Source organism: Lactuca saligna, chromosome 6, assembly GCF_052625555.1.
Source record: "Lactuca saligna cultivar CGN05327 chromosome 6, ASM5262555v1, whole genome shotgun sequence".
Taxonomy (NCBI): domain Eukaryota; kingdom Viridiplantae; phylum Streptophyta; class Magnoliopsida; order Asterales; family Asteraceae; genus Lactuca; species Lactuca saligna.
In genome coordinates, this window is record NC_136422.1 from 63,365,110 (window position 1) to 63,388,360 (window position 23,251).

Below are 23,251 nucleotides of genomic sequence, written 5' to 3' on the forward strand. Positions count from 1 at the left end.
GTTTATCAGGAAATGAGAAACATATTTGCGTATTCACTAGCTTTTTTCACAATTATAATGGTTGTTTTGTGATAAAAATTGACTATCTAGGTATATCGGCCCCAAATATGACCACTTTAATAGATAGCTATAATATTTAAATACTAAACAACATATAAAGTGTAAAATGTGACAAGAGTTTAAAAAAGAAAGGACAAGAAGTAAAAAAGCATAATAGCATAAATGTTGATTTCGCCTCCTAAAATGGGAAAATATTGAAACTTTCTGTAAAAAAATAAACAGCACCATATTCGGAATATAGTTTAAAAGTTTGCACATTTTTTGTGAAAACTCCCTAAAGACCAAACCCCCGCTTCTCATGCCAGTTTTCCAATTCAGTTGTGCATCCCTCTCATTTCGTTGATCCACAAATTCTGCAAACACCTTCCTATTTCCTACTCTTGACAATTCCCCAACTTCCATTTGCTCTTGAATTCACATAAATTCATCACCACACTCTTCATCCGATCAATTGATCGGAATACTGTTCTTCATCGGAGACAAAAATGGAATACATCACCACTGCTCAGACCCAACCAGAAGTAGGTTGGAAGAGGCCCAGAACGAAGATCGTCTGCACTTTGGGACCCGCTTCAAGGTCGATTCCAATGGTTGAAAAGCTTCTCAAGGCAGGTATGAATGTCGCTCGCTTCAATTTCTCTCATGGATCTTACGAGTACCATCAGGAAACCCTCGAGAATCTCCGTAAGGCCATGGAGAACACCGGTATTCAATGTGCAGTCATGCTCGATACCAAAGTACGTTTCCTTCTTCACTACCTATCAATATCATCGCTCTTTCTATCTCTATACATGAATGTGATGCAGATCACGTATATATGTTATCTGTTTTGATCAATTAACATTTTCGTTTTGTTAACGTCATACGAGACGGAAGAAATGAATCGTATCCATTTTGATTGAATTTTGGTATAACTAAGCATAGAAACTGTTGATTTTGTTTCCGATGGATAAATTAGGGTCCAGAAATTCGAACCGGGTTTCTGAAAGATGGGAAGCCGATCCAAGTGACGCAAGGTCAAGAGATCACAATCTCCACCGATTACTCGATTGTAGGTGACGAGAATATGATATGCATGAGTTACAAAAAGTTGGCTCATGATTTGAAACCAGGAGGCACGATTCTCTGTTCAGATGGCACCATTACGTTTACTGTTCTTTCCTGTGATACTGAAAAGGGATTGGTTCGTTGTCGCTGTGAGAACACCTGGACTCTTGGTGAGAGAAAGAATGTTAATCTTCCAGGTGTCATTGTTGATCTCCCAACTTTGACAGAAAAAGACAAGGAAGATCTTCTCAAATGGGGTGTTCCTAATAACATTAATCTGATTGCTTTATCTTTCGTCCGCAAAGGCTCAGATCTTGTTGAGGTTCGCAAAGTGCTTGGTGAACATGCTAAAAACATCGTCCTTATGTCAAAGGTACGTTTTCTTTATTCCATCTCTCACTAATTTCATATCATATATCTGATTTACATTTGTTCATAATCATGAAAACTATGATTTATATTTTTTAGGTTGAGAATCAAGAAGGCGTTTCCAATTTCGATGAAATCCTAGCCAACACCGATGCATTCATGGTGGCTCGTGGTGACCTCGGAATGGAGATCCCAATCGAGAAAATATTCTTGGCACAAAAAACCATGATTTACAAATGCAACGTAAAAGGAAAGCCTGTGGTAACCGCGACTCAAATGCTCGAGTCCATGATCAAATCCCCAAGGCCGACTCGAGCAGAGGCCACAGACGTGGCCAACGCGGTCCTCGACGGCACAGACTGTGTCATGCTGAGCGGTGAAACCGCCGCCGGGGCCTACCCCGACATAGCGGTTGCCACCATGGCTAAGATTTGCATGGAAGCTGAAAACACAATCGATTACCCGCTCCTTTTCAAAAAGATCACTGCAACCGCACCCGTACCTATGAGCCCGCTTGAAAGCCTGGCATCCTCCGCGGTTCAAACCGCCAACGCATCACATGCTAGAATGATTTTGGTGTTGACTAGAGGCGGCACCACCGCGAAGCTGGTGTCCAAGTACCGGCCTCAGATTCCTATTCTATCGGTGGTGGTTCCAGAGGGGAAGTCTGATTCAGGTGGTGGAGTGTCGCCTAGCGATGAAGCTCCAGTGAGACATAGTTTTATTTTCCGGGGTTTGGTTCCGGTTTTGTGTCCCCCGGGGTCCGCTAAAGCTTCTAATATGGAATCAACTGAAGAAGCATTGGAGTTTGGATTGCAACATGCTAAGAGTAAAGGCCTTTGCAAGGAGGGAGATGCGGTTGTTGCTTTACACCGAGTTGGAACTGCATCCGTCATCAAGATTATCTATGTCAAGTGAAAGTGAAAGTGATTCCTCTCACGCGCATCTCCATCGTTATTTCCAAATCGTTTTCTTCAAGTAATAAATCATTTCGTGCTTGTTTTTCACCGAGTCAACTCGGTTCAATCATGTTTTGTTGCTAATTGCTATGTGCTTAGTATAATCAAAACTAATTTTTGCATTAAATTTGTGTTGATATATAATGGAATAATGAATGGTTCATTCTATTACTTTGCTTTTTTTTTTTTTTTGATATCTATCTATGGCACATGATTGAAATGTATTTTAAGAAGCTAAGCTCCAGAGGTAATGTTGGAAAAAAATTTTGAAGAAGGCGTGAACAATCCTTCATAATTAGGTTTACATAAAAGAAGACAGAAACACGATATACTCCTCTGTCAATATTAAACAATATAATATCCGATCTCTGTACACGTTTCTGTAACGACGGCGTATACACAACATGAAGGAAAACTTACAGCTGAGCTGCGGGTTCATTGATTATCATCATCCCTCCGACCACCTCCGCTCTCCGGCGGACCCGACCCTGAGTCCGACGACCCTGTGTCCATTATCAAACGAGGGTTTGTGATTTGAGTGCCTGAAGTTGATGTTGATGAGAAAAGGCTGTTGAAAGGCCAAGGGAGAGTTACAGAAAGTCGCCGGGAGGAACCGGAACCGTCTTCTCCGGCGATCTCAGATTCTCCGGCGATCACGTTGGTGTTGACAGTGATAGCACGGGAAGCTTCCCGGTCTCGTTCGAGTTTGGATTCATCGGAAGGTAACTGATACCTGCAAACTGGACATGAACTGTGAAGGTCTAGCCATGGCAGGATACAGTCGCCGTGAAACCTGTGTTTACATGGCATCTCTTTTGCTTCATCTCCGATCTGGAAATCTTCCAAACAAACTGAACATTGAACGGAATCTTCCTGGATTTTCACTATCGGCATGGCCTCCACTGCTTCTTTTTTGGCCGGTGGTGTTCCGTACCGGTTTGGATCATTCTCCGCGAGATGCTGGAGGAGTAATTCCAGTCCGGGGCCCACAAAGTAATCGCCTAGGGATCCGATTGGGTGGTTCTGTGGGCCGCCGACGCCGGAGGAGTCAAATGAATTTGCACCACCGCCACCACCCTGGACAATGATTGTGTTACTAAACGGATTAATCAAAATAACACGATCTCGATCTCTGTTACTTTCTCCGCCCTCCCTATCAGCGCTATTCTCCGATTGCGTTATCATTCCGGCGCGAATCCCTTGAAGGAGTTGAACGATAGCGGCGGAGCTTCGCCGCCGCCTTCTCATAATAGACTCCAACTCCCTGTCCAATTCCGACTCTCCGCCTTCACGGTGGTAACGACGGTAGCGTTCTTCGGACTCGTTATGATCTTCATTCTCATCGTTTTCCTCGTTGTTATCAATTTGTCTGAACCTGCGTCGCCGGCGAGGGTTACTCATCATTCCAAGCAAAATTGGAGCCCACAATGACATAGCACGGTCAGATTCCGAATCTCCGGCGAGTTGGTGTTGGTGGTTGTGATCATCAGCCCTTACGCTATCATGTTCCTCCACGAATCCGCCGTTACATGACGAACATTTGATCGTCTCAGCCTCCCTGAACGTTTCAACCAGTCTGTTGCATACATGACACCAGTATCTCGTTGACTCACTTCCTTCTTCCATCTAAAAAAATATAAAAACTCAATTAGAACAAATCATATACAGATCTAACAAGATCATTAAACCCTATTCATCTCCATCATAGTCCTACTCAATGCCTAAATCACATAGATTCCAACTCTTCGAAATCAAATGACGATCATAACAAGAACAAAAACACGAAAATAAAAGAAAATTTAGTCAAACCTTAAATAACAAGATTAGTAGAGATCAAAATTTTCGTCAACAAGATGAAATTGGCGAACGCAAAAGCATTTTTCGATCGTAGATTCTTAAAATAAATTTCATCCTTCCTGGAATTCATTTGAAACGAAATTTAGTTGTTGAAAGAAGGAAAAACCCCAGAAACGGGTTTTAAAAAAATGAGAAGAATCTGCAAACAAATTAACCTGGAATCCTCCCAAGAACCGAAGTGGGGAATTGAAAAAATAAAGTGGAGAATTTGTAAAATTATTTGTGGGGTTGTTCTTGGGATGTCCTTTTCTCAAACAAAATTTCCCCTCTTTCTCTTTTGTGAAATTGAGGGGTTTGTGTTTGGTGGAAGGAAGTGGGAATTGGAATTTTGTAGCTCCGATGGGGGGTTTTCTCTGATGGAGTAAAAATGATTTGAAAATGGGTGGGGGAGAAAAGTAGAAATCTCACCATCGATATCGATTTATTTCTGGAATCACATGTTCATGTTATGTCAACACCAAAATATTTGTGACACATCAATTAAAACAATATTTAATTTATACAAAAATTATATATATATATATATATATATATATATATATATATATATATATATATATATATATATATATATATATATATATATATATATACTCTTATAATAAAACAGTACTAAAAACACCACCTGGCAGTCCCTTAACCACTCCACCTTACCTTTCCCGCTCATATATTATAAGTGAAGTTCTCACTTTGCTCTTCTATTTGAAAAAATATTGTAAAACAGCAAACGTGAATCATGAATAACTAAGTACGTAAATATGTAAATCAGGAAGTAAATCAGGAAATTTTAGATTTATTTCTGTCGAAAATTCTATATAGTATGAATCCCAAAAAATCAGCTAATCAATTTAAATTCCATTATCAGCTAATCAATTTAAATTTCATATAGTATTAATCCCTAAAAATCAGGCAATCAGTTTACGCATAAATGATATATTTAAATACAAATTAAGAAGTCAATACGATTCTAGTTAACGTGATTTATTCAATACGATTTCAGAGGTCACATATTCATCGTTAATTCACATTTCAGAGTTCACATATTCATCATCAGGTCAGCAAAACTACACTCTTCTTTACCTTTTAGATGTTCTTTTTTCATCCACATTCTTATTCGCTTTCAACCTACTTTTCATTCTTCATTTGTGATTTATTATCATGTTAACCATTTCAAATTCAACCCACTTTAGATTCTTGATTTATGATTTATTATCATGTTAACTATTTCGATGAACATCAACCAACTTTCACTACTTTTCCCTCTATTTTTTTAAATGTTATGTATAACATCACTTTTAACTCTATTTTTGATCTCTTATGTATAACAGTCTTATACATTGGTATTTTTGCACCGAAAAGATAAAAATTGCAAAATCATATTCACAAGTAAAAAAACATCGATTCTTTAAAGTAAAAAAAAGGAAACACATGTTATATTTTATAAAAAAAAAATGAATCTTAATATTATGTTAACATCATGTGAAAAGAAGAGGTCAGCAGTCTTCTCTGCAAGTTTTAAGATAAGTAAAACGATTTTTCTGTTTAAAAATACTCTTTTCCTTATTTTTTCTGTAAATATTTTTATGTGCTTATACTTCATTACTTTTCTGTTTCATCATTTTTATCTTTCGTCTTTTCCCTGTTATGTATAACAGAAAAGTTTTTGATACATATGTTTACAAGTAAAATAATTAGTTAGATATATAAATCAATATACGCTTTACATAACAAGTGTATATTTGTGCTAATTGATTCCATTTATTTACCTGTTTATGTGCTTATATTAAAAACGATTTTTTTGTTTAAAAATACTTTTTTCCTTATTTTTTCTATAAATATGTTTATGTGCTTATACTTCACTACTTTTCTATTTCATCAGTTCTATCTTTTGTTTTTTCCTTATTATCTATAAGAGAAAAGTTTTTGATAAATATGTCTACAAGTAAAACAATTAGTTAAATATATAAATCAATATGTGCTTTACATAACAGTTTTTTATTTGTGCTAATTGATTCCATTTATTTACCTGTTAATGTGCTTATACTAAAAACGATTTTACTATTTAAAAATACTATTTTCCTTATTTTTTCTATAAATATGTTTATATGCTTATACTTCAGTTTATCTTTTATTTTTTCCCTGCTATGTATATTTGAAAAGTTTTTAACACATATGTTTACAAGTAAAACAATTAACTAGATCAATCAATTGGTGCTTTATGATTTTCCTTTTTATATTTGTAACTTTTTGTTAAATTATACAATTTTTTTTAATTTGCAAGGTACAATGGAACATATAACTCCTGTAAAGGAAATTGGCTCAATCAAGGACGATTTCACAATTAAAGTTCGGATCATACGTCTTTGAACTCAAAAGTCAAAATTTAATGCAAACGACACATACTCCATAGAAATGATTCTAATGGATGAGGAGGTATAAGATGCATATATTCAATTATTATTTTTGTAAAATAATATTAATATTCATAAGCCATTATATTTAGATGTTTGTTATTTGTTTATTTTTTAGGGAAGCAAAATTCATGCATCTTGTGTGAAGAAATGGTTTTCAAAATTCCAAAGCTATCTTAAAGAAGATAGTTCAATATATGTTAAGAAACCTAACGTAGCACCAAATACTTCAAAATTTAAGTTTGTTCATCCGGAAAGTAAACTTACCTTTAACCACAATACAACTGTAAAAGATTGTGACAACTTTTCTGGATCTGCACACGGCTTTGATTTTGTTGACTTCAATACTATCATTTCGAACAATATCCTGGAGGCAAAGTCTTTTGGTCAGTTCATTTAATATGAACTTTTATTATATAACATCCTACTTTCTTTCTTTGGACTACAAATTTATCATTTTTATTAACTTAATCCTATACTTTCTTGCTCTTGTAGATATTATTGGACACATTTTTGAATATGGTCGTATGGATACCTCTAAACAAGATAAATCACAACACAAAATGTTGTTGCATCTTCAAGATATAGAGTATTCAACATTATTACAAACAAATAGCACAAATTATTTTATATTTTCTACAATATTCTTTATTGTTTCAGGGATACTAAGCTTAAAGTAACTATTTGGGGTCAGAATGCATACTACATGTCTGATTTTCTTGCTAACAATAATAGCCTTGCTCCAGTTGTTGTTATTGTTCAGTTTACCAGAATGAAGTTTATTAATGGTTTGTAATTACTTTCATCAACCATTTACTAAAATTCTATATATAATTTAATAATAAATTTTATTTTTGCAGGTCGTCCTTTTTCATCCACCTACTTTGATGTTAGTAGGTTGTTCATAAACAATGATATCAATAAAATTAAAAGCTACAAAAGAAGTATTTTTTTTAAGCTTCCCTTTGTATTTTCTAATTTTTTTTCATACTATAATAAATAAAATTCCTGTATTTGTTATAAATGAATAGATTGGTTTCTGAAAACAATCAACAACTTTCATCATGTGGAATCAAGATGATTGCATCAAAACAAGACAGAGAACACGATGACTTTCTGAAAAATCATTTGTTTTCAAACATTGATGATGTTATTGAACCTTTAGAGGTACTTCACATTATTTTTATAGTTGTTACATTAATACACTTTTATTTTTAGTTTTCAAAATTGTAACAAAAAAATAGTATATTGTTAGAACGAAACTAACATACACTTTCACAATATAACATTTATTAACATTGAACAATATTTAAATTTCCAGGAAAAAATGGTGATTATTGTTGGTACTGTTAAGGGAATACGTCAAAACATACGTTGGTATTACCTTGCTTGTAGCAACTGCAAAAAGTCAGCAAGAGAAAAATCGACTTCTACCGATAAGGTTGATGGTTCTCATGAAGTGGCTGAAATCGTTACTTATGAATGTACTAATCCTATATGCAAAAATATCAAATTTTCGGTTATTCCAAGGTATTACATATTTATTACACATAATAACGATTTATGTTTATCATATTTGTGTAATGTAATATAATTTTATATTTTATTTAGATTTAAAATCTCACTTCGGGTTCAAGACAACACAGGAACCTTGACTTTAACCTTATTTGATCAAGAAGCAAAGAAGTTATTCAAATACACAGCTAAAGAGTTGTATGATAAAAACAAGAAGGTATTATTTCATAGTTGTTAATTACTTATTAATTTTATACATTATATATTTTACATACAAATTTTCTAAGATGATTTATTTATATTTTAGCTTGGCAACAATTTGGATTTGTATCCAATAAAGTTGAAAGTTGCGGTGGACAAAAAGTTGGCAATTATAATTGTTATCACAAGTTACAATGTGGATAATAAAAGTAACATTATGGGATAACAAGATTAACTGAGAATGCAGAAATAATTGATGAACTGGAAAAAAAGAATCTTATTCCACAGGTTTTTTTCAACACTTATATTTATTTCTTACCACATTCACCCAACTATATCTTAATCTATAACATTTTGTTTTGATATTATGGAGCCTGCCAATTCTGATTCATTCATTATTGGTACTTCGGATATTACCTCCCAAGACACCAAAGTTCTTAAGGTTGTACTTTTAAAATTATAATGTGTAAAATATTTCGTTTTAATGTGTAACAACTAACTAAAAAATACAATAGGATTCTTTTTCGCAGACAGGTGAAAATTTAACACCATCTGCTATAGACAAGTCAACTGCAACAAGTCATATAAAGCTGATTTCCACACCAAATGAGTTGAAAAGAAACCTTGCTACATCCATAGATCTTGATGAAATGGAGAATTTTTCTACTTCTAAAAGTGCTCGATTGTCACCACCAGATGAACAACCAACGCCTCTTTTGGTACCCAAGAAAGAAAAGTAAATGGATCTTACTTCTACAAACAATCTTTGTTCGTTTTCATTTTGGTTTCCGCATCATAGACTCCTAAGTCGTTTACATTTTTGAAAAAAATTGTTTTTGAATGTTTTTTTACTTGTCATTTGATGGTTTTCATATATGTTTCTTTAAAGTACATTGGGTTTTTTTTTTATAAGTCCTATATTATCGTTTGCTGTTTTATTTTGTTTATAGTATTTGAACAACTTTTTTTTAGAATACATTGCCTTATTCTTACAACTTATTGAAAAATTACATTCTTATTTATTATTAAGCTGTTACTTATATGTTTACTTTTACATATAAATTTCTTTGACATACCACTTTATTTTGATAGTTGATTATAAGTTACACAAAAGGCATCGCTTGCTACATAATATGGATTATATGAAAGGATAAAATGTTATATTCAATTGTTACTTAGAAAATTAAATTATTAATTGCTTAAATTAAATTCTTAATTACTTACGTTATTTGAAATTTATGCATGAATTTCATTAAAACCAAATGAAATTATACCTTTTCAAAAATAGCTCCAAGTATACCAACAACTAATCTCTCATCATTTGGAAGAGCAAATAGCTTTGATTCATCATCCAATTCATTAAACGGTTTTGCACTGAAAAGATAAAAATGAAACACATGTTATATTTTATAAAAAAAAAAGAATCTTAATGTTATGTTAACATCATGTGAAAAGTAAAGGTCAGCAGTCTTCTCTACAAGTTTTAACATAGTAGAAAGGTCGGACTGTTTCTTTATCTCACAGATTTAGATTATATAATATTAAATAAACAGTAAAGATAACAACAAACAAACAGAATATAAAATTATAAGAGAAGTTCATGACATAATTGCATTATGTATAAGTTTGTTTTAGTTAAAAAAAAATAAAAGAAATACTGATTTGGGCTTGTCCTTTCAACACCAAAATATATATATATATATATATATATATATATATATATATATATATATATATATATATATATATATATTAAACTAGTTATTTTTTTGTTGAACCGACCCGACTAAACCTAATTTTCTTTTCAATTGACATGATTGAACTCGGTTACGAAACTACGTGATTTTTTATTCTAGACTCGCTACTGTTTATGTTGATCATATTATCTTTTATTTTGCTCTAACGTGTTAATTTAACACAATAATCGTACGTTGTACACATGATTCGATGCATTTTACATATTGTATACAATTTTTTTTGTTCGATATTGTTTTTATTTTTTGTATAAGATTTAAAAGATTATACAAAGATGAAACTAAGATCTATAACATAATGTAATACTTATTTATTTATGAAAGAAAAACTTTATTAACTACTACTTTTCTTTTATTTTTTTGGTTGGATAATTTGTTTGATGAGACCGTATACTCTCTTGTTTAGGCCGGTTGACCACACCGACGTTTTTTATTAAAAAAAAACAACGTTAATGGAAAGTGGTGGTGGCAACAGGAAGTAACGCACATGCCTTTAACATCTAATAACGGTGAAGGGAGGCTATGTTCTTGGGTATTATTAGACGTTATTAGCCCCAATAACAGAAGTGAGCGTTGTCCACTCCTAGTAGTTTTAATAAAGAAAATTTATTGCATTATATAAGAAGTAAAATCAAATCATTTTAAAAAAAAATAATCACAATTATATATATATATATATATATATATATATATATATATATATATATATATATATATATATATATATTGTTATGAATTCAACGTGATTAAGATATGTTAAAAAATAAACTAAAATAACATACGTAAAGAAACTTGATGGAGAAGAAGATTTAGAAAGATATCAGATATTTTATCTTTTGTGAAATTGTTGCACCTTATTCTTACAAGAGCATGTTATATATATACAACAAAACTACCTATCATACGTAATATAAATAGTATGACATGATATCTTTTACCAATTCACCAATTATTGGTGTCATTCAATAATTTACAACACTCCCCCTTGGATGACACCATTTTTAATTTAGAGTTCAGTTTTGAAGTACTTCCTCATTAAAAACCTTGCTAAAGAAAACCCAGTGGGAAAAAACTTTAGCGAAGGGAAAAAGAGTGCAGTGTATAGTTGACTCCCCCTTATTTATACATCTGTTGCATTATATTCTATGCACATGTCGCATTCCAATGCCATGTACATGTTTCCTGAAGGTTGTAGTAGGAAGTGCCTTCGTAAAAAGGTCTGCTACATTGTTGCTGGATTGAACATATTTGATTTCAACTTGATGATTCTTTATAAGCTCTTGAGTGTACTCAAAAAACTTTGGAGGTATATGTTTTGTCCTGTTGCTCTTGATATATCCTTCTTTCATTTGAGTGACACATGCTGAGTTATCTTCATATATCAAAGTTGGACCTATATCTTTTTCAAGTCCACATGAAGTTAAAACTAGTTGTGTCATCGATCTCAACCATGTACATTCTCTACTTGCTTCATTTAGTGCAATCACTTCAGCATGATTTGAGGATGTGGCAACAAGTGTTTGCTTTTGAGAACGCTAGGAAATTGCAGTACCTCCATTCATGAATACGTATCCAGTTTAAGATCTAGCTTTATGAGGATTAGACAAATAACCTGCATCTACATAACCAATTAAACCTTGTTTTGAATTGTTAGGATAAAATAATCCTAAATCACTAGTTCCTCGAAGGTATCGAAAAATATGTTTGATTCCATTCCAATGTCTTTTTGTTGGGGCTGAACTAAATCTTGCTAGCAAGTTTACAGCAAAAGAAATGTTAGGTCTAGTACAATTGGTAAGATACATAAGAGCTCCAATTGCATTAAGGTATGGTACCTCTGGACCAAGGATTTCTTCATTTTCTTCGCATGGACGAAATGGATCCTTGTCAATATTTAATGATCTAACAACCATTGGAGTGCTTAAAGGATTAGCATTGTCCATATTAAAACGTCTCAATACTCGTTCTGTGTAATTTGATTGATGTAAAAGTATTTCGTTAGGCATATGCTCAATCTGTAAACCAAGACAATATTTGGTTTTTCCAAGATCTTTCATTTCAAACTCTTTCTTTAAAAGTTCAATCACTTCAAGGATTTCTTTATTCGTTCCAATGATGTTTAGATCATCAACATAGACAGCTATGATCACATACCCAGATGTTGTTTTCTTAATAAATACACATGGACAAATAATGTTATTTTTATAACCTTTACTTGTCAAGTAATCTCTCAAACAATTGTACCACATGCATCCAGATTGCTTCAACCCATACAAAGATCTTTGTAATTTTATAGAATACATTTCTTTGGGTTTTGCACTTAATGCTTCGGGCATTTTAAATCCTTCAGGGATTTTCATATAGATATCACTATCAAGTGATCCATACAAGTAAGCTGTAACAACATCCATAAGACGCATCTCTAAATTTTTAGAGACTGCTAAGCTAATTAAATATCTAAAGGTGGTTGCATCCATTACCGGTGAATAAGTTTCCTCATAATCAATTCCAGGTCTTTAAGAGAAACCTTGAGCAACAAGTCTAGCCTTGTATCTTACAATTTCATCTTTCTCATTTCTTTTTCGTACGAAGATCCATCTATACCCTAATGGTTTCACAACTCCAGGTGTGAGGATAATGGTCCCAAAAACCTTTCTCTTGTTAAGAGAATTTAACTCAACTTGCATAACTTCCTTCCATTTAGCCCAATCACTTCTTCTTTGACATTCAATGACAGATTGTGGTTCGGGATCATCATTCATAATATCACATGCAACTGAATAAGTAAATATTGTACTTATATTTTCAGTTTCATTTTGGTCACATATTCTATTTGTTTGACCATAATTTTGTGCATCATCCTCCTTTCCTGGGGGAATTTGAATAATTCGTGACTCTCCATGAACACTTTCCTCATGATCCAGTGCAGTTTCTGATCCTCTTCTTTTTCGTGGGTTCTTATCCTTAGAACCAAATGGTCTTCCACGCTTCAGGCGTGTTTTAGAATCTTGAGTGACTTTATCATCAGATTGTCCATGTGGAATTTCAATTCGAGCTGGAACATTGACAGCCGGTATATATGATTTAGTCACTCTTTTTGTGTCAGTAAATGCATCAGGCAATTGATTTGCCATTTCTTGGAAATGCATTATCCTTTGAATTTCCATATCACATTGCTTTGTGCGAGGGTCAAGATATGATAAAGAAGGCTCATGCCATGGCACATCTTTTTCCATAATCTTCTTTTCTCCCCCTAATGATGGGAAATTTGCCTCATCAAATTGGCAATCTGCTAGGCGTGCTGTAAAAACATCACCTGTTAACGGTTGAAGATATCTTATAATAGATACTGACTCAAAACCAACATATATCCCTAACCTTCTTTGAGGACCCATTTTGGTCTGTTGAGGTGGTGCAATAGGGACATATACTACACACCTAAAAATTCTCAAATGGGATATATTTGGTTCTTGACCAAAAGCAAGTGTAGTGGAGAATATACATGATATGAACTTGGTCTCATGCGTATCAATGATCCAGCATGTAAGATTGCATGGCCCCAAACAGATACAGGAAGTTTGGTCCTCATTATCAATGGTCTAGCTACCAGTTGGAGACGTTTAATCAGTGATTCAGCTAAACCATTTTGTGTATGTACATGAGCAACTGGATGCTCAACAACAATCCCTACAGACATACAATAGTCATTAAATGCTTGTGAAGTAAATTCACCAGCATTATCAAGTCTCACTCTTTTGATAGTATAACCAGGGAAATGTGCCCTTAATTTAATAATTTGGGCAAGAAATTTTGCAAATGCCATATTACGAGTTGATAATAGGCAAACATGAGACCATTTGTTGAATGCATCTATTAAGACCATAAAGTATCTAAATGGTCCAGATGGTGGGTGAATCGGTCCACATATATCACCTTGAACTCTTTCTAAAAATCTAGGTGACTCCCTTTCAACTTTCATTGGAGAATGCTTTATAATTAACTTTTCAAGGGAACAAGATGCATATGGTTTTATGTTGTTGGATTGAGGGAACTTTTGGTCCTTCAATGGATGCCCATTCGTATTTTCAATTATCCTTCGCATCATTGTTAATCCTGGGTGGCCCAACCTATCATGCCATAAACTGAATGTCCCGGGATCACAATTTTTTTCTTTAATTATCATATTTGATTCATTCATATGTATATATGTATAATGAAGACCAGAATCAAGCGTTGGTAGTTTTTCAAGCACATGATTTTTGTCTATAATATACATGTATTTCTTATTTTCAATGGTCACAGTTTTTGTATCATATCCTTTGAAATATATGTCATTGAAACTGAGTAAGTTTCTATTAGACTTTGGAGAAAATAAGGCATTTTCTATACAAAAACTTATACCATTTGGTAATATAAAATGAGCTTTCCCGGTTCCCTCTATCATGTCTGCAGGACCTGATATTGTATGTATGATTGTTTTTGTTGGTACTAATTTTGAAAAATATTTCTTTGATTTCAGAATAGTATGTGTACTACCACTATCTGCTATACAAAGATCTCCAATATTTTCTTGGTGTTGCGCTCCAGTTGGACTCATATTAAACTTCACATATGAAAGGAATAATAAGTGAATAAACATAATAATAATTATTATTAAAAAAGAAAGTTCATTTATTAAAGGAAAGGCATTACATAAAAAAACAAACGAAGGAAAAACAGTTTTACTAGAACAATAATAGATTTTTTTTTAGTTTATGTCTTCCATGTCATTGCAAAAATCAGCAACATTTAGCGGAGTGAATTCAACATTATCAATGAGGTTTGCTTCTTTTCCTTTTCCTTTAATGGACTCTTGATAAAGTTGACAAAGATGTGCAGGTGTGCGACAGGTCCTTGACCAATGGCCTGTGCTACCACATCTATAACATGAACCATCTGATTTTTGGGACGTCCCAGCATCATGCTTTGACACTTTGGTCTTATCTTGTGTATGGACATTGCTTCTTTGTGAAGATTGGTAATTATGTCCTTTCTGGCCACGATCACGATTATTACCTTGTCCACGACCAAAATTATGGTTCTGATAATGGCTTTGGTTTCGATTAAAATAGCCACGGCCTCGTCCTCGGCCACGACCATGCCCTCGTCCACGTGTATTGTTTCGATTACCATCAGTATTTGTAGCATTTGCTTCAGGAAGTGCTACTGATCCTGTTGGACGAGATTCATGGTTTTTCATCAAGATCTCATTGTTTTGCTCTGCAACAAGCAGGCATGGATTTAGTTCAGAATATCTTGTGAACTTTTGCATTCGATATTGTTCCATCAAGGTAATGTTTGTCGCATGAAATGTGGAGTAAGTTTTCTCCAACATATCTTCATCAGTAACTTCTTGTCCACAATACTTGAGTTATGAACATATTCTGAACAAAGCTGAGTTGTATTCATTCACTTTCTTGAAGTCTTGAAACCTCAGTGTTCTCCATTCATCTCTAGCATTTGGAAGTATAACTTCCTTTTGATGATCAAATCTTTCTTTCAAAGGATTCCAGAGAATACTTGGATCAGTAACATCAAGATATTCAAATCTCAACATTTCATCAATATGCTTACGAAGGAAAACTTGTGCTTTTGCTTTGTCTTGTGCCAAGAAATTATTAAATTCGTATATAGCATTTGAGATTCCCATGGACTCAAGATGCATTTTTACATCTATCATCCATGGCACATAGTTTTTCCCACTAACTTCAAGTGCTGCAAACTCGAGCTTTGCAATGTTGGACATAATGTAACTATAAATTTTAAACAAAATAAAAAAAATTAAAATTAAAATCCATTTATTTCAATAAATATTACACAAAAAGAAGCGGTAAAGCTAACATTGTATACAAGCCTAAAAGTAGATGAAATTCCATATTATCTTCGATGTTAAGAATTGGGATGAGAAGTAACATGACTATTATAGTCATGATTATCACAAAAGGGTGAATCATCTTGAAGCTTGATTTCTTGAAATTGATTTGTTTGATAGAAAAGAGAAAATATTTGTTGTGGGTAAAATAAACAGGGTAAAGATGTTTATTTATAGTAAAAAAAATATAGCTGTTGTTTTTGCTGTTTATAACCGTTACATATATATATATATATATATATATATATATATATATATATATATATATATATATATATATATATATATATTTGTTGTGTGTATATGTATTCTATAAATCATCTAATAACACTTATAACCAATACATAACCTTACTTGGCATAATTTTAATAATTAGAAACATAAATAAATATTAGTAAATGTTTAAATAAAATTAAGAAGAGTATCTAAAATATAAATAAACATTGACTTGTATAAATAAATATAATTTAAATGTTAGTATGCATAAATAAAAGTTAGTTGCATAATGTAAATGTTAGTTTGCATAAATAAAAATTAGTTGCATAATGTAAATATTAGTATGCATAAAAATTAGAATACATAAAGAAATGTTAGTATAAGAAATAAAAAAATTGTTAGTAGTCCATAATGTATAATTTTATTAATTCATTAGTATTATTGTTATTTTAATATGATGGAGGTTTTTATAATTAATATTGTTTTACTAAGTAATACATACCTTGATTAAGATATATGATTTCCACTTGTTTAATAACCTTGATAAGAGATTTTGTGTTGATAACGTGTTATGAATTCAACGTGATTAAGATATGTTAAAAAATAAACTAAAATAACATACGTAAAGACACTTGATGGAGAAGAAAATTTAGAAAGATACCAGATATTTTATCTTTTGTGAAATTGTTGCACCTTATTCTTACAAGAGCATGTTATATATATACAACAAAACTACCTATCATACGTAATATAAACAGTATGACATGATATCTTTTACCAATTCACCAATTATTGGTGTCATTCAATAATTTACAACATATATATATATATATATATATATATATATATATATATATATATATATATATATATATATATATATATATATGGGTTGAATTTTATCTTTATATCTTTTTGTTCATTTGTCTTTGCATCAATAAGCTTAATTTTCATAGGCTTTCTATAAAAAAAAATTATCTTTATATCGTTTTGTTCATTTGTCATTTGCTTGAAACTGAAAAATTATTTTATGCTTGTCTTCTAAAATCATATTACCCCCCCCGTCTCAAATTAATTGTCCACTTTTGACTGATGAAGTCTTTTATCTTCAACTTTGACCTTAAATATTTTTATTTGTGCTATACATTATTTGATAAGACTTATAACAATGAAATGACATTTAAAATATAATTCATTCATATATTTTGCATCAAGTATCATCTATTAAAAACAAAATATTTAATGTCAAATTTACAGAATAAAGACTTCAAAAGTCAAATGTAGACAATTAATTTGGGACAAATGTAGTATGCAAAATGATACAGACATACATAATATGAGTGAGCTTTTCCACCATTCGAGGACGTGTCAGAAGGTTGTAGTATGCACCAACACTTCTTGAGGACACCAAATGCTTGTTCAACATCCTTCCTATCCTTTTTTTGGAATGTTTTATACTTTATGCATTTTGGATCACATGGACATGTTAGCATTTTCACAAACACAACAAATTCATGATATATAGCATCAGCAAGACCCATAAATCGTACGTCGCTCCATTAACATGAAATGGACAGTTGGGTGCAGACCCATCACAAAACCCATTGAATATGGGCGACATGTCTAAAACATTAATATCTTTGTTTGAGCCGGGAGCACCAAAAAATACATGTCAAATCCAGATCATGTAACACAACAGCTTCTAATATGGCTGTGGAGTGACCATTATCAACCCGTGCAAATTCCCCTTGACATGCGTTAGGACAACTACCCCAAGCCCAATGAAGACAATCCAAACTTCCAAGCATACCAGGAAATTCATGAACACTAAATGATGAGCATATAATGATTGAACGTTAGTAAAAGTGGGTTTACAAAAATACCATGGACCGTAAATACTGACAACACATATGCAAAACTCATCTAAACTGTCCCTAGCTATCTGCTTAGCCATTCGAAAATATTTGTCCCATGAATTAGAAACAGAACCGTAAGGTAATTGACGAACCACAATTGCATATTTTTGTATCTCCAAAAATCCACCTCGCACCTTTTGCATCTCGACGTTCTCTAATATATTCAAAAATGTTAGTAACCTCACCTACTATATGGAGAAATAACTGTTTCGCCATTCGCAATTGACCTTGAAACTGGTGTTCCCCATAAACATACTTTTCATTGAAGTAGTGTGCCATTAGACAGGTGTTTGCATCCCAACGATCGATGAGAAGCATCTTCTGCGTCCTAGGTTCGACTTGTTCTTCTTCTTCTTCTTGTACTGTATCTATTATCACTTCCCATGATTTCATAATAGTCTGGCTAACGGTTAGCAACAACTTACAATTTTCTAATGAATTTGTTATTTTTATGAGAAGATTTTCAAAAATATATGAAAGAAATATAAAGATGGATATACATTTATAAAAGTGAATATGTTTTGATTTGTAGGTTTGTATTTATAGTGGTAAATGAAAAATGAATAATAATAATAATAATAATAATAATAATAATAATAATAATAATTAAATAATTTGGTAGCTTCAACGACCAAGTAACATTCCAATTTTTGAAATTTTAGCACCGGTGCAAACATACCAATGATACTTTACCATTGGTGAAAAAAGGGGAGAGGGGCGGTGTTCACCGTTGTAACGACCCAAAATTTATAAGTAAAAATTTCATTTTTCAGTTCATCAATCCAAACATCACACATCACGAAATCATCCAAAATACATAATATTAGAGTAAGAAAGATCATAAAATGCGGAAATCATAAGGGGGAAAATGTTGTGCCATAATGCCAGACCCTTCCCTTTTAAACCAGAGGTACCTAAAACCAAAAACATATTTGTAAGCATAAAGCTTAGTGAGCTTCCCCAAAATACCACATACATCATACACATAATATAACCGCACATGGCTATGTCAGGTTCGTATCAACCCCAAATAACAAAAACTAGTTGTGTCGGGTCCGTATCGACCCTGAGTCCATAATGAATCTGAGCCCAGATTGCTTCCATGCATATATCATATAATTACATTAGTAATAGTTAAACAATAGTGTAACATATCAAAATCACAATAAATTTTAAACTTTCTAAAACTGCCCTTTTACTAATAACAGTGTTTATAAAACCATTGTTTCCAAAATATTATTTAAAATTAGAGTCTCACAAGATCAACAATATAAAAATCCAGGATGTGTACGGTCACGCCTTCTCCTTCCACGATCATCAGAAGTACCTGAAACAATAAACTAAACCGTAAGATAAAGCTTATTGAGTTCCCCCAAAGTACCACCACACAAAACATATCAAACAACAACATGCATACATGAGCCTTCATCCTGACTAGACCGCCTCGCAGGGCCTACAGTCTATTTGGATCGCTCCCGAGCCTTTGGCATGACCGGACCGCCTCATAGGGCCTAAAACCTATCCGGACCTCCCTGGGTATCTTGGCCTTCAGCACAAAGCAGGACTGCCTCAACCCAACCAACCATAACATGCCAACATACACATAATAGACAACATATAACCATGCAACAGACAAACAGTCGGCTCTACATGTTACTACCACATGCTAACATCCTATATACCAGGATACCGATTTAACAGATCTATATATCATAACAAAATACTATCATATAACAGGATATCCAATCCAATGGGTTGGCCTTAGTGCCTTTGACCCACAAGTACATTAAGGAAAACTCACCTCTCAATCTGAACAATAGATGATGAGGTCCCGACTCCAAATCTCAACTCCGAACAACACTTATCCATCCAAATAACCAATTATCAAACACAATCAAAATACCCAAAATACCCTTAAGACAAGCTGGGTTACCCTTGGTCAAAGTCAAAGTCAAATTGGTCAAAATCAACAAGTTAACTTAGTTAACCCAGCCGGGTCAACTTAAGGCACGTACGCAGGGCGTACTCGAGCATTGACCACCATCAGGGAGGTTGACCTTATACGTGCTGCATACTCAGGTTACGTAGGCCGTACACCCAATCTTCCCAAAAACACATTAAGAGCTATATGTGTTAAGTGTTGGGTTTTGAGCATTCTAACACTCCTAAGTGTACATGGAACCCTAAATACCTTGGATCTAAGTTTTCACTATTATACATGCAAATATGAACTTTCCAAGGTATTACCCTATCTAGCATACAATACTTGATACTTGGGTAGTCAAATAGATAGAATACATACCTTTGTTAGATGTAGCTTGTCTTCATGAAGCTTGAGTGCCTAGTACCCCAAGTGTGACACCTCAAATGGATCACACAATACCAAATACACATTGAATGACTTGAGAGAAATTGGAACACTTCATAAATCGGCTAGCCCTTTCTATTATCTCATAGTCGACCGATTTTCCCAAGAGTATGATCTTTATATAGTGTTACAATTAGGGTAAACCCTAATCATCATGACTTTCCATTTCCTTGGATCCATGGGTTCAAATACACCATGGAGCATCTTATGGTTTTAGCCCAACTTGATAATCCATGGAGCATTAGCCCACTATACAAGTATGGATGATTTACACAATCAACCCATATATTTAATTAGTCTTCTTTTGATCACTTAATTAATCCTAGATTAATTCTTGATCAATACTAATTAAATAATCCTTATTAATATATTAGTACTTATAATATATTAACAAACCTTAAGTGTTATTTCTCTCATTATAGTCTATCCAAATGCATGATGTCATGCAACCCAAATGGACCATGTCGGTTCAGGTCAAGTCTCACCAATTATAGTTATGGATTTAGACATTAATCCAACATTAAGTTCTCATGTCACCTTCCAGATCTAAGGCTAAAATACCACAGAGAGTCATAAAGTTTCCAAATTAATGACTTTACATATCCCTTAAGTGCCTAATACTCCAAAGTGCAACATATTAATGCATTAAGACCCTCCAAAGATGTGACAATCGTCAAATTCTGGTCAAGTCAAAGTCAAATAAAGTTAACAAGTCAAACCGGTCAACTCAATTAACCCGAGTACATTAGGGTTTATGTTATGTAATCACTGTACAATTCACTATTCTAATGAGAAAACATCATTTGGAAAATTTGTATGTTTGAATTTCCTTAGCCTTAATAGTGCTAAACAATGAACCAAAGCGATAAAACACTATTTCACACTCATCGGGAGTGTGTAGAACACTAAAACATGGCTTAACGGGGTTTATGGACCTTGCGTTGTGAAGCCGAACACTCAAAAATATCACAAGTGAAACCTCTCTCAATCGTTTTCACTCTATCTCTCTCTCTCTCTATTTGAAATCTCTCCCAAATCTCTCTAAAAAGTTCCTGTAACTTTTTGAAATCATTCGGGTCATTCTGAACCTTAACCGGGTCAAAAACGGCTTGAAACAGGGTAAAAATGAGTAAAATAGGCTTAAGGACCCGAAACCCCTCTTAAAGGGGAGAACCTTCTTAGGGCCGAAGGTCCTCTTAAGGACAGAGACTGTTGAGAACCTAAGCTCTAAGCCCGAACCCGAAGCCTTAGGAGCCGAACTCGAAGCCTCAGGACCGAACCCGAAGCCTCAGGACCGAACCCGAAGCCTCAGGAACCGAACCTCAGCCAGGACCGAGAGGCCTCGCTGGAAGCACAAAACTTCTCGGTTTTCGACTACGACTTCATTTTAAGCCCGTTTTTCATCATTTTAACGCGATATTTTCACCCAAAAATTTATTTTAACATATAAGGCCCCATATTTATTAATTAACCATGTTTTTTGGGATAAATTTTATCCAAGAAGAGTGGGTGAAGTACAAGTGGTGGAGTGTTGACTTTTCTTTAGTTTAAGACACAAACAACCACCCATACCCACTCCATGACCAACCCACACCCTCCCCACCATCCCTATTCATCTCAATGTCCTTTATCATCATTTCCAACAATTTCCCACGTTCTTAGAGCTAGAACATCCATCCTCTCTCCTCACACTTCATTCATTCTCTCATTTTTCTCCAAGAATCACACTCCAAATTCTCTCATCTTTCTCTCTAAATTTCGAGAACATCAAGGCATTATCTGTAACGACCCAATTTTCATGTCCGAAAATTTCATTTTAAAATATTACTTTAGAAAACATTACTAAATAAAAACATTGTTTGATCACACCATAACACATCGCAAACCATGTTTTAAAAAGTCAAACCATACATCCCATCAAAATATCAGAGTACAATCCCAGTGAATCTCGTAAATGCGGAAACCAGAGTGTGTGCATGATGTGCCGCTACCGCGCCGGCTCCTTCCCCTTCGGTGAAGAGGTACCTGAAAACAAAACTGTAAACGTAAGCACAAAGCTTAGTGAGTTCCCCTAACGTACCACATACCATACAAACACATAACATACGTACTGCCAGGCTATTCTGGGGTGCCTGACTACCCGGTACGACCATTCTGGGGTGCCGACCTACCCATACGGCCATTCTGGGGTGCCGTCTTACCCGTGTCAAGCCATTCTGGGGTGCTGACTACCCATGTCAAGCCATTCTGGGGTGCTGACTACCCATCGGTCCTAACAACCGATCCTCGGGGACTGGTCCCCTTCCGCTACCTCTATCGCATAACATAACAGACCAACATACAAGCATACCATCACATACAGTCAGATAATTCTGGGGTGTCTGACTACCCAGCGGTCCTAACAACCGAACTCTACTTCTATTGCATATAACGTATCATGATAGCATATAACATAACAGGTAATAGCAAACCTAGATGATTTCACAAAGACAATCATCTATCATACGTCTCCTACTGGTGGGCCGGCATTGTGGCCTTAGACCCACCGCTACTAGAAGGTAACTCACCTGAGACTGCTGAACCCTACTGATAAATCTCTGGCTGCTACTCGACAATCCCCTGATCCGCTGCTCCTCCAGCTCTCCGAGCTATCAATATACATATAAC

General features: G+C 34.0%; 4 protein-coding genes across 6 annotated transcripts; 2 read left to right on the forward strand and 2 right to left on the reverse strand.

Moving 5' to 3' along the window:
* The first annotated feature begins 273 nt into the window (after positions 1–273).
* Positions 274–2,601, forward strand: LOC145000024 (pyruvate kinase, cytosolic isozyme-like). The gene is made up of 3 exons (XM_078959170.1): positions 274–797; positions 1,019–1,480; positions 1,576–2,601. The coding sequence occupies exons 1-3, from the start codon at positions 546–548 to the stop codon at positions 2,392–2,394; spliced, it is 1,533 nt and encodes a 510-aa protein (XP_078815296.1). The 5' UTR covers positions 274–545; the 3' UTR covers positions 2,395–2,601.
* Positions 2,602–2,686: 85 nt separating this feature from the next.
* LOC145000025 (E3 ubiquitin-protein ligase SIRP1-like) lies at positions 2,687–4,765 on the reverse strand. 3 transcript variants are annotated; one of them, XM_078959172.1, is made up of 3 exons: positions 4,448–4,694; positions 4,245–4,351; positions 2,687–4,061 (listed from the first exon to the last, which is right to left on the reverse strand). In XM_078959172.1, exon 3 carries the CDS (start codon positions 4,059–4,061, stop codon positions 2,871–2,873), a length of 1,191 nt encoding a protein of 396 aa, XP_078815298.1. In that variant the 5' UTR covers positions 4,245–4,351; positions 4,448–4,694; the 3' UTR covers positions 2,687–2,870. The 3 variants fall into 3 exon arrangements, with proteins under 3 accessions (XP_078815298.1, XP_078815297.1, XP_078815299.1); XM_078959171.1 differs by lacking the exons at positions 4,245–4,351; positions 4,448–4,694 and adding an exon at positions 4,701–4,765; XM_078959173.1 differs by lacking the exon at positions 4,245–4,351.
* Positions 4,766–6,704: 1,939 nt separating this feature from the next.
* Positions 6,705–9,159, forward strand: LOC145002653 (uncharacterized). Its single transcript, XM_078961881.1, has 12 exons — positions 6,705–6,725; positions 6,822–7,089; positions 7,199–7,292; positions 7,364–7,491; positions 7,564–7,600; positions 7,735–7,870; positions 8,025–8,233; positions 8,315–8,435; positions 8,526–8,581; positions 8,650–8,707; positions 8,793–8,861; positions 8,935–9,159. The coding sequence occupies exons 1-12, from the start codon at positions 6,705–6,707 to the stop codon at positions 9,157–9,159; spliced, it is 1,422 nt and encodes a 473-aa protein (XP_078818007.1).
* A 5,761-nt stretch (positions 9,160–14,920) lies between these two features.
* On the reverse strand, positions 14,921–16,142 carry LOC145002654 (uncharacterized). The gene is made up of 3 exons (XM_078961882.1): positions 16,063–16,142; positions 15,626–15,965; positions 14,921–15,577 (listed from the first exon to the last, which is right to left on the reverse strand). Exons 1-3 carry the CDS (start codon positions 16,140–16,142, stop codon positions 14,921–14,923), a joined length of 1,077 nt encoding a protein of 358 aa, XP_078818008.1.
* Positions 16,143–23,251: the final 7,109 nt, after the last annotated feature.

What these genes read in the sequence shown, in the direction of transcription:
- LOC145002653 (XM_078961881.1), top strand. Translation starts at nt 6,705, where the DNA reads ATGATTCTAATGGATGAGGAG. An exon ending in AAATTTTCGGTTATTCCAAG is followed by an intron (nt 8,234 to 8,314) that starts GTATTACATATT and finishes TATTTTATTTAG; the next exon opens with ATTTAAAATCTCACTTCGGG. An exon ending in AAAAGAATCTTATTCCACAG is followed by an intron (nt 8,708 to 8,792) that starts GTTTTTTTCAAC and finishes GATATTATGGAG; the next exon opens with CCTGCCAATTCTGATTCATT.
- LOC145000024 (XM_078959170.1), top strand. Translation starts at nt 546, where the DNA reads ATGGAATACATCACCACTGCTCAGACCCAACCAGAAGTAGGTTGGAAG. An exon ending in CAGTCATGCTCGATACCAAA is followed by an intron (nt 798 to 1,018) that starts GTACGTTTCCTT and finishes TGGATAAATTAG; the next exon opens with GGTCCAGAAATTCGAACCGG. An exon ending in ACATCGTCCTTATGTCAAAG is followed by an intron (nt 1,481 to 1,575) that starts GTACGTTTTCTT and finishes TATATTTTTTAG; the next exon opens with GTTGAGAATCAAGAAGGCGT.
- LOC145002654 (XM_078961882.1), bottom strand. Translation starts at nt 16,142, where the DNA reads ATGACTATAATAGTCATGTTACTTCTCATCCCAATTCTTAACATCGAA. An exon ending in TTTCATCTACTTTTAGGCTT is followed by an intron (nt 15,966 to 16,062) that starts GTATACAATGTT and finishes TAAAATTTATAG; the next exon opens with TTACATTATGTCCAACATTG. An exon ending in GGTTTCAAGACTTCAAGAAA is followed by an intron (nt 15,578 to 15,625) that starts GTGAATGAATAC and finishes TCATAACTCAAG; the next exon opens with TATTGTGGACAAGAAGTTAC.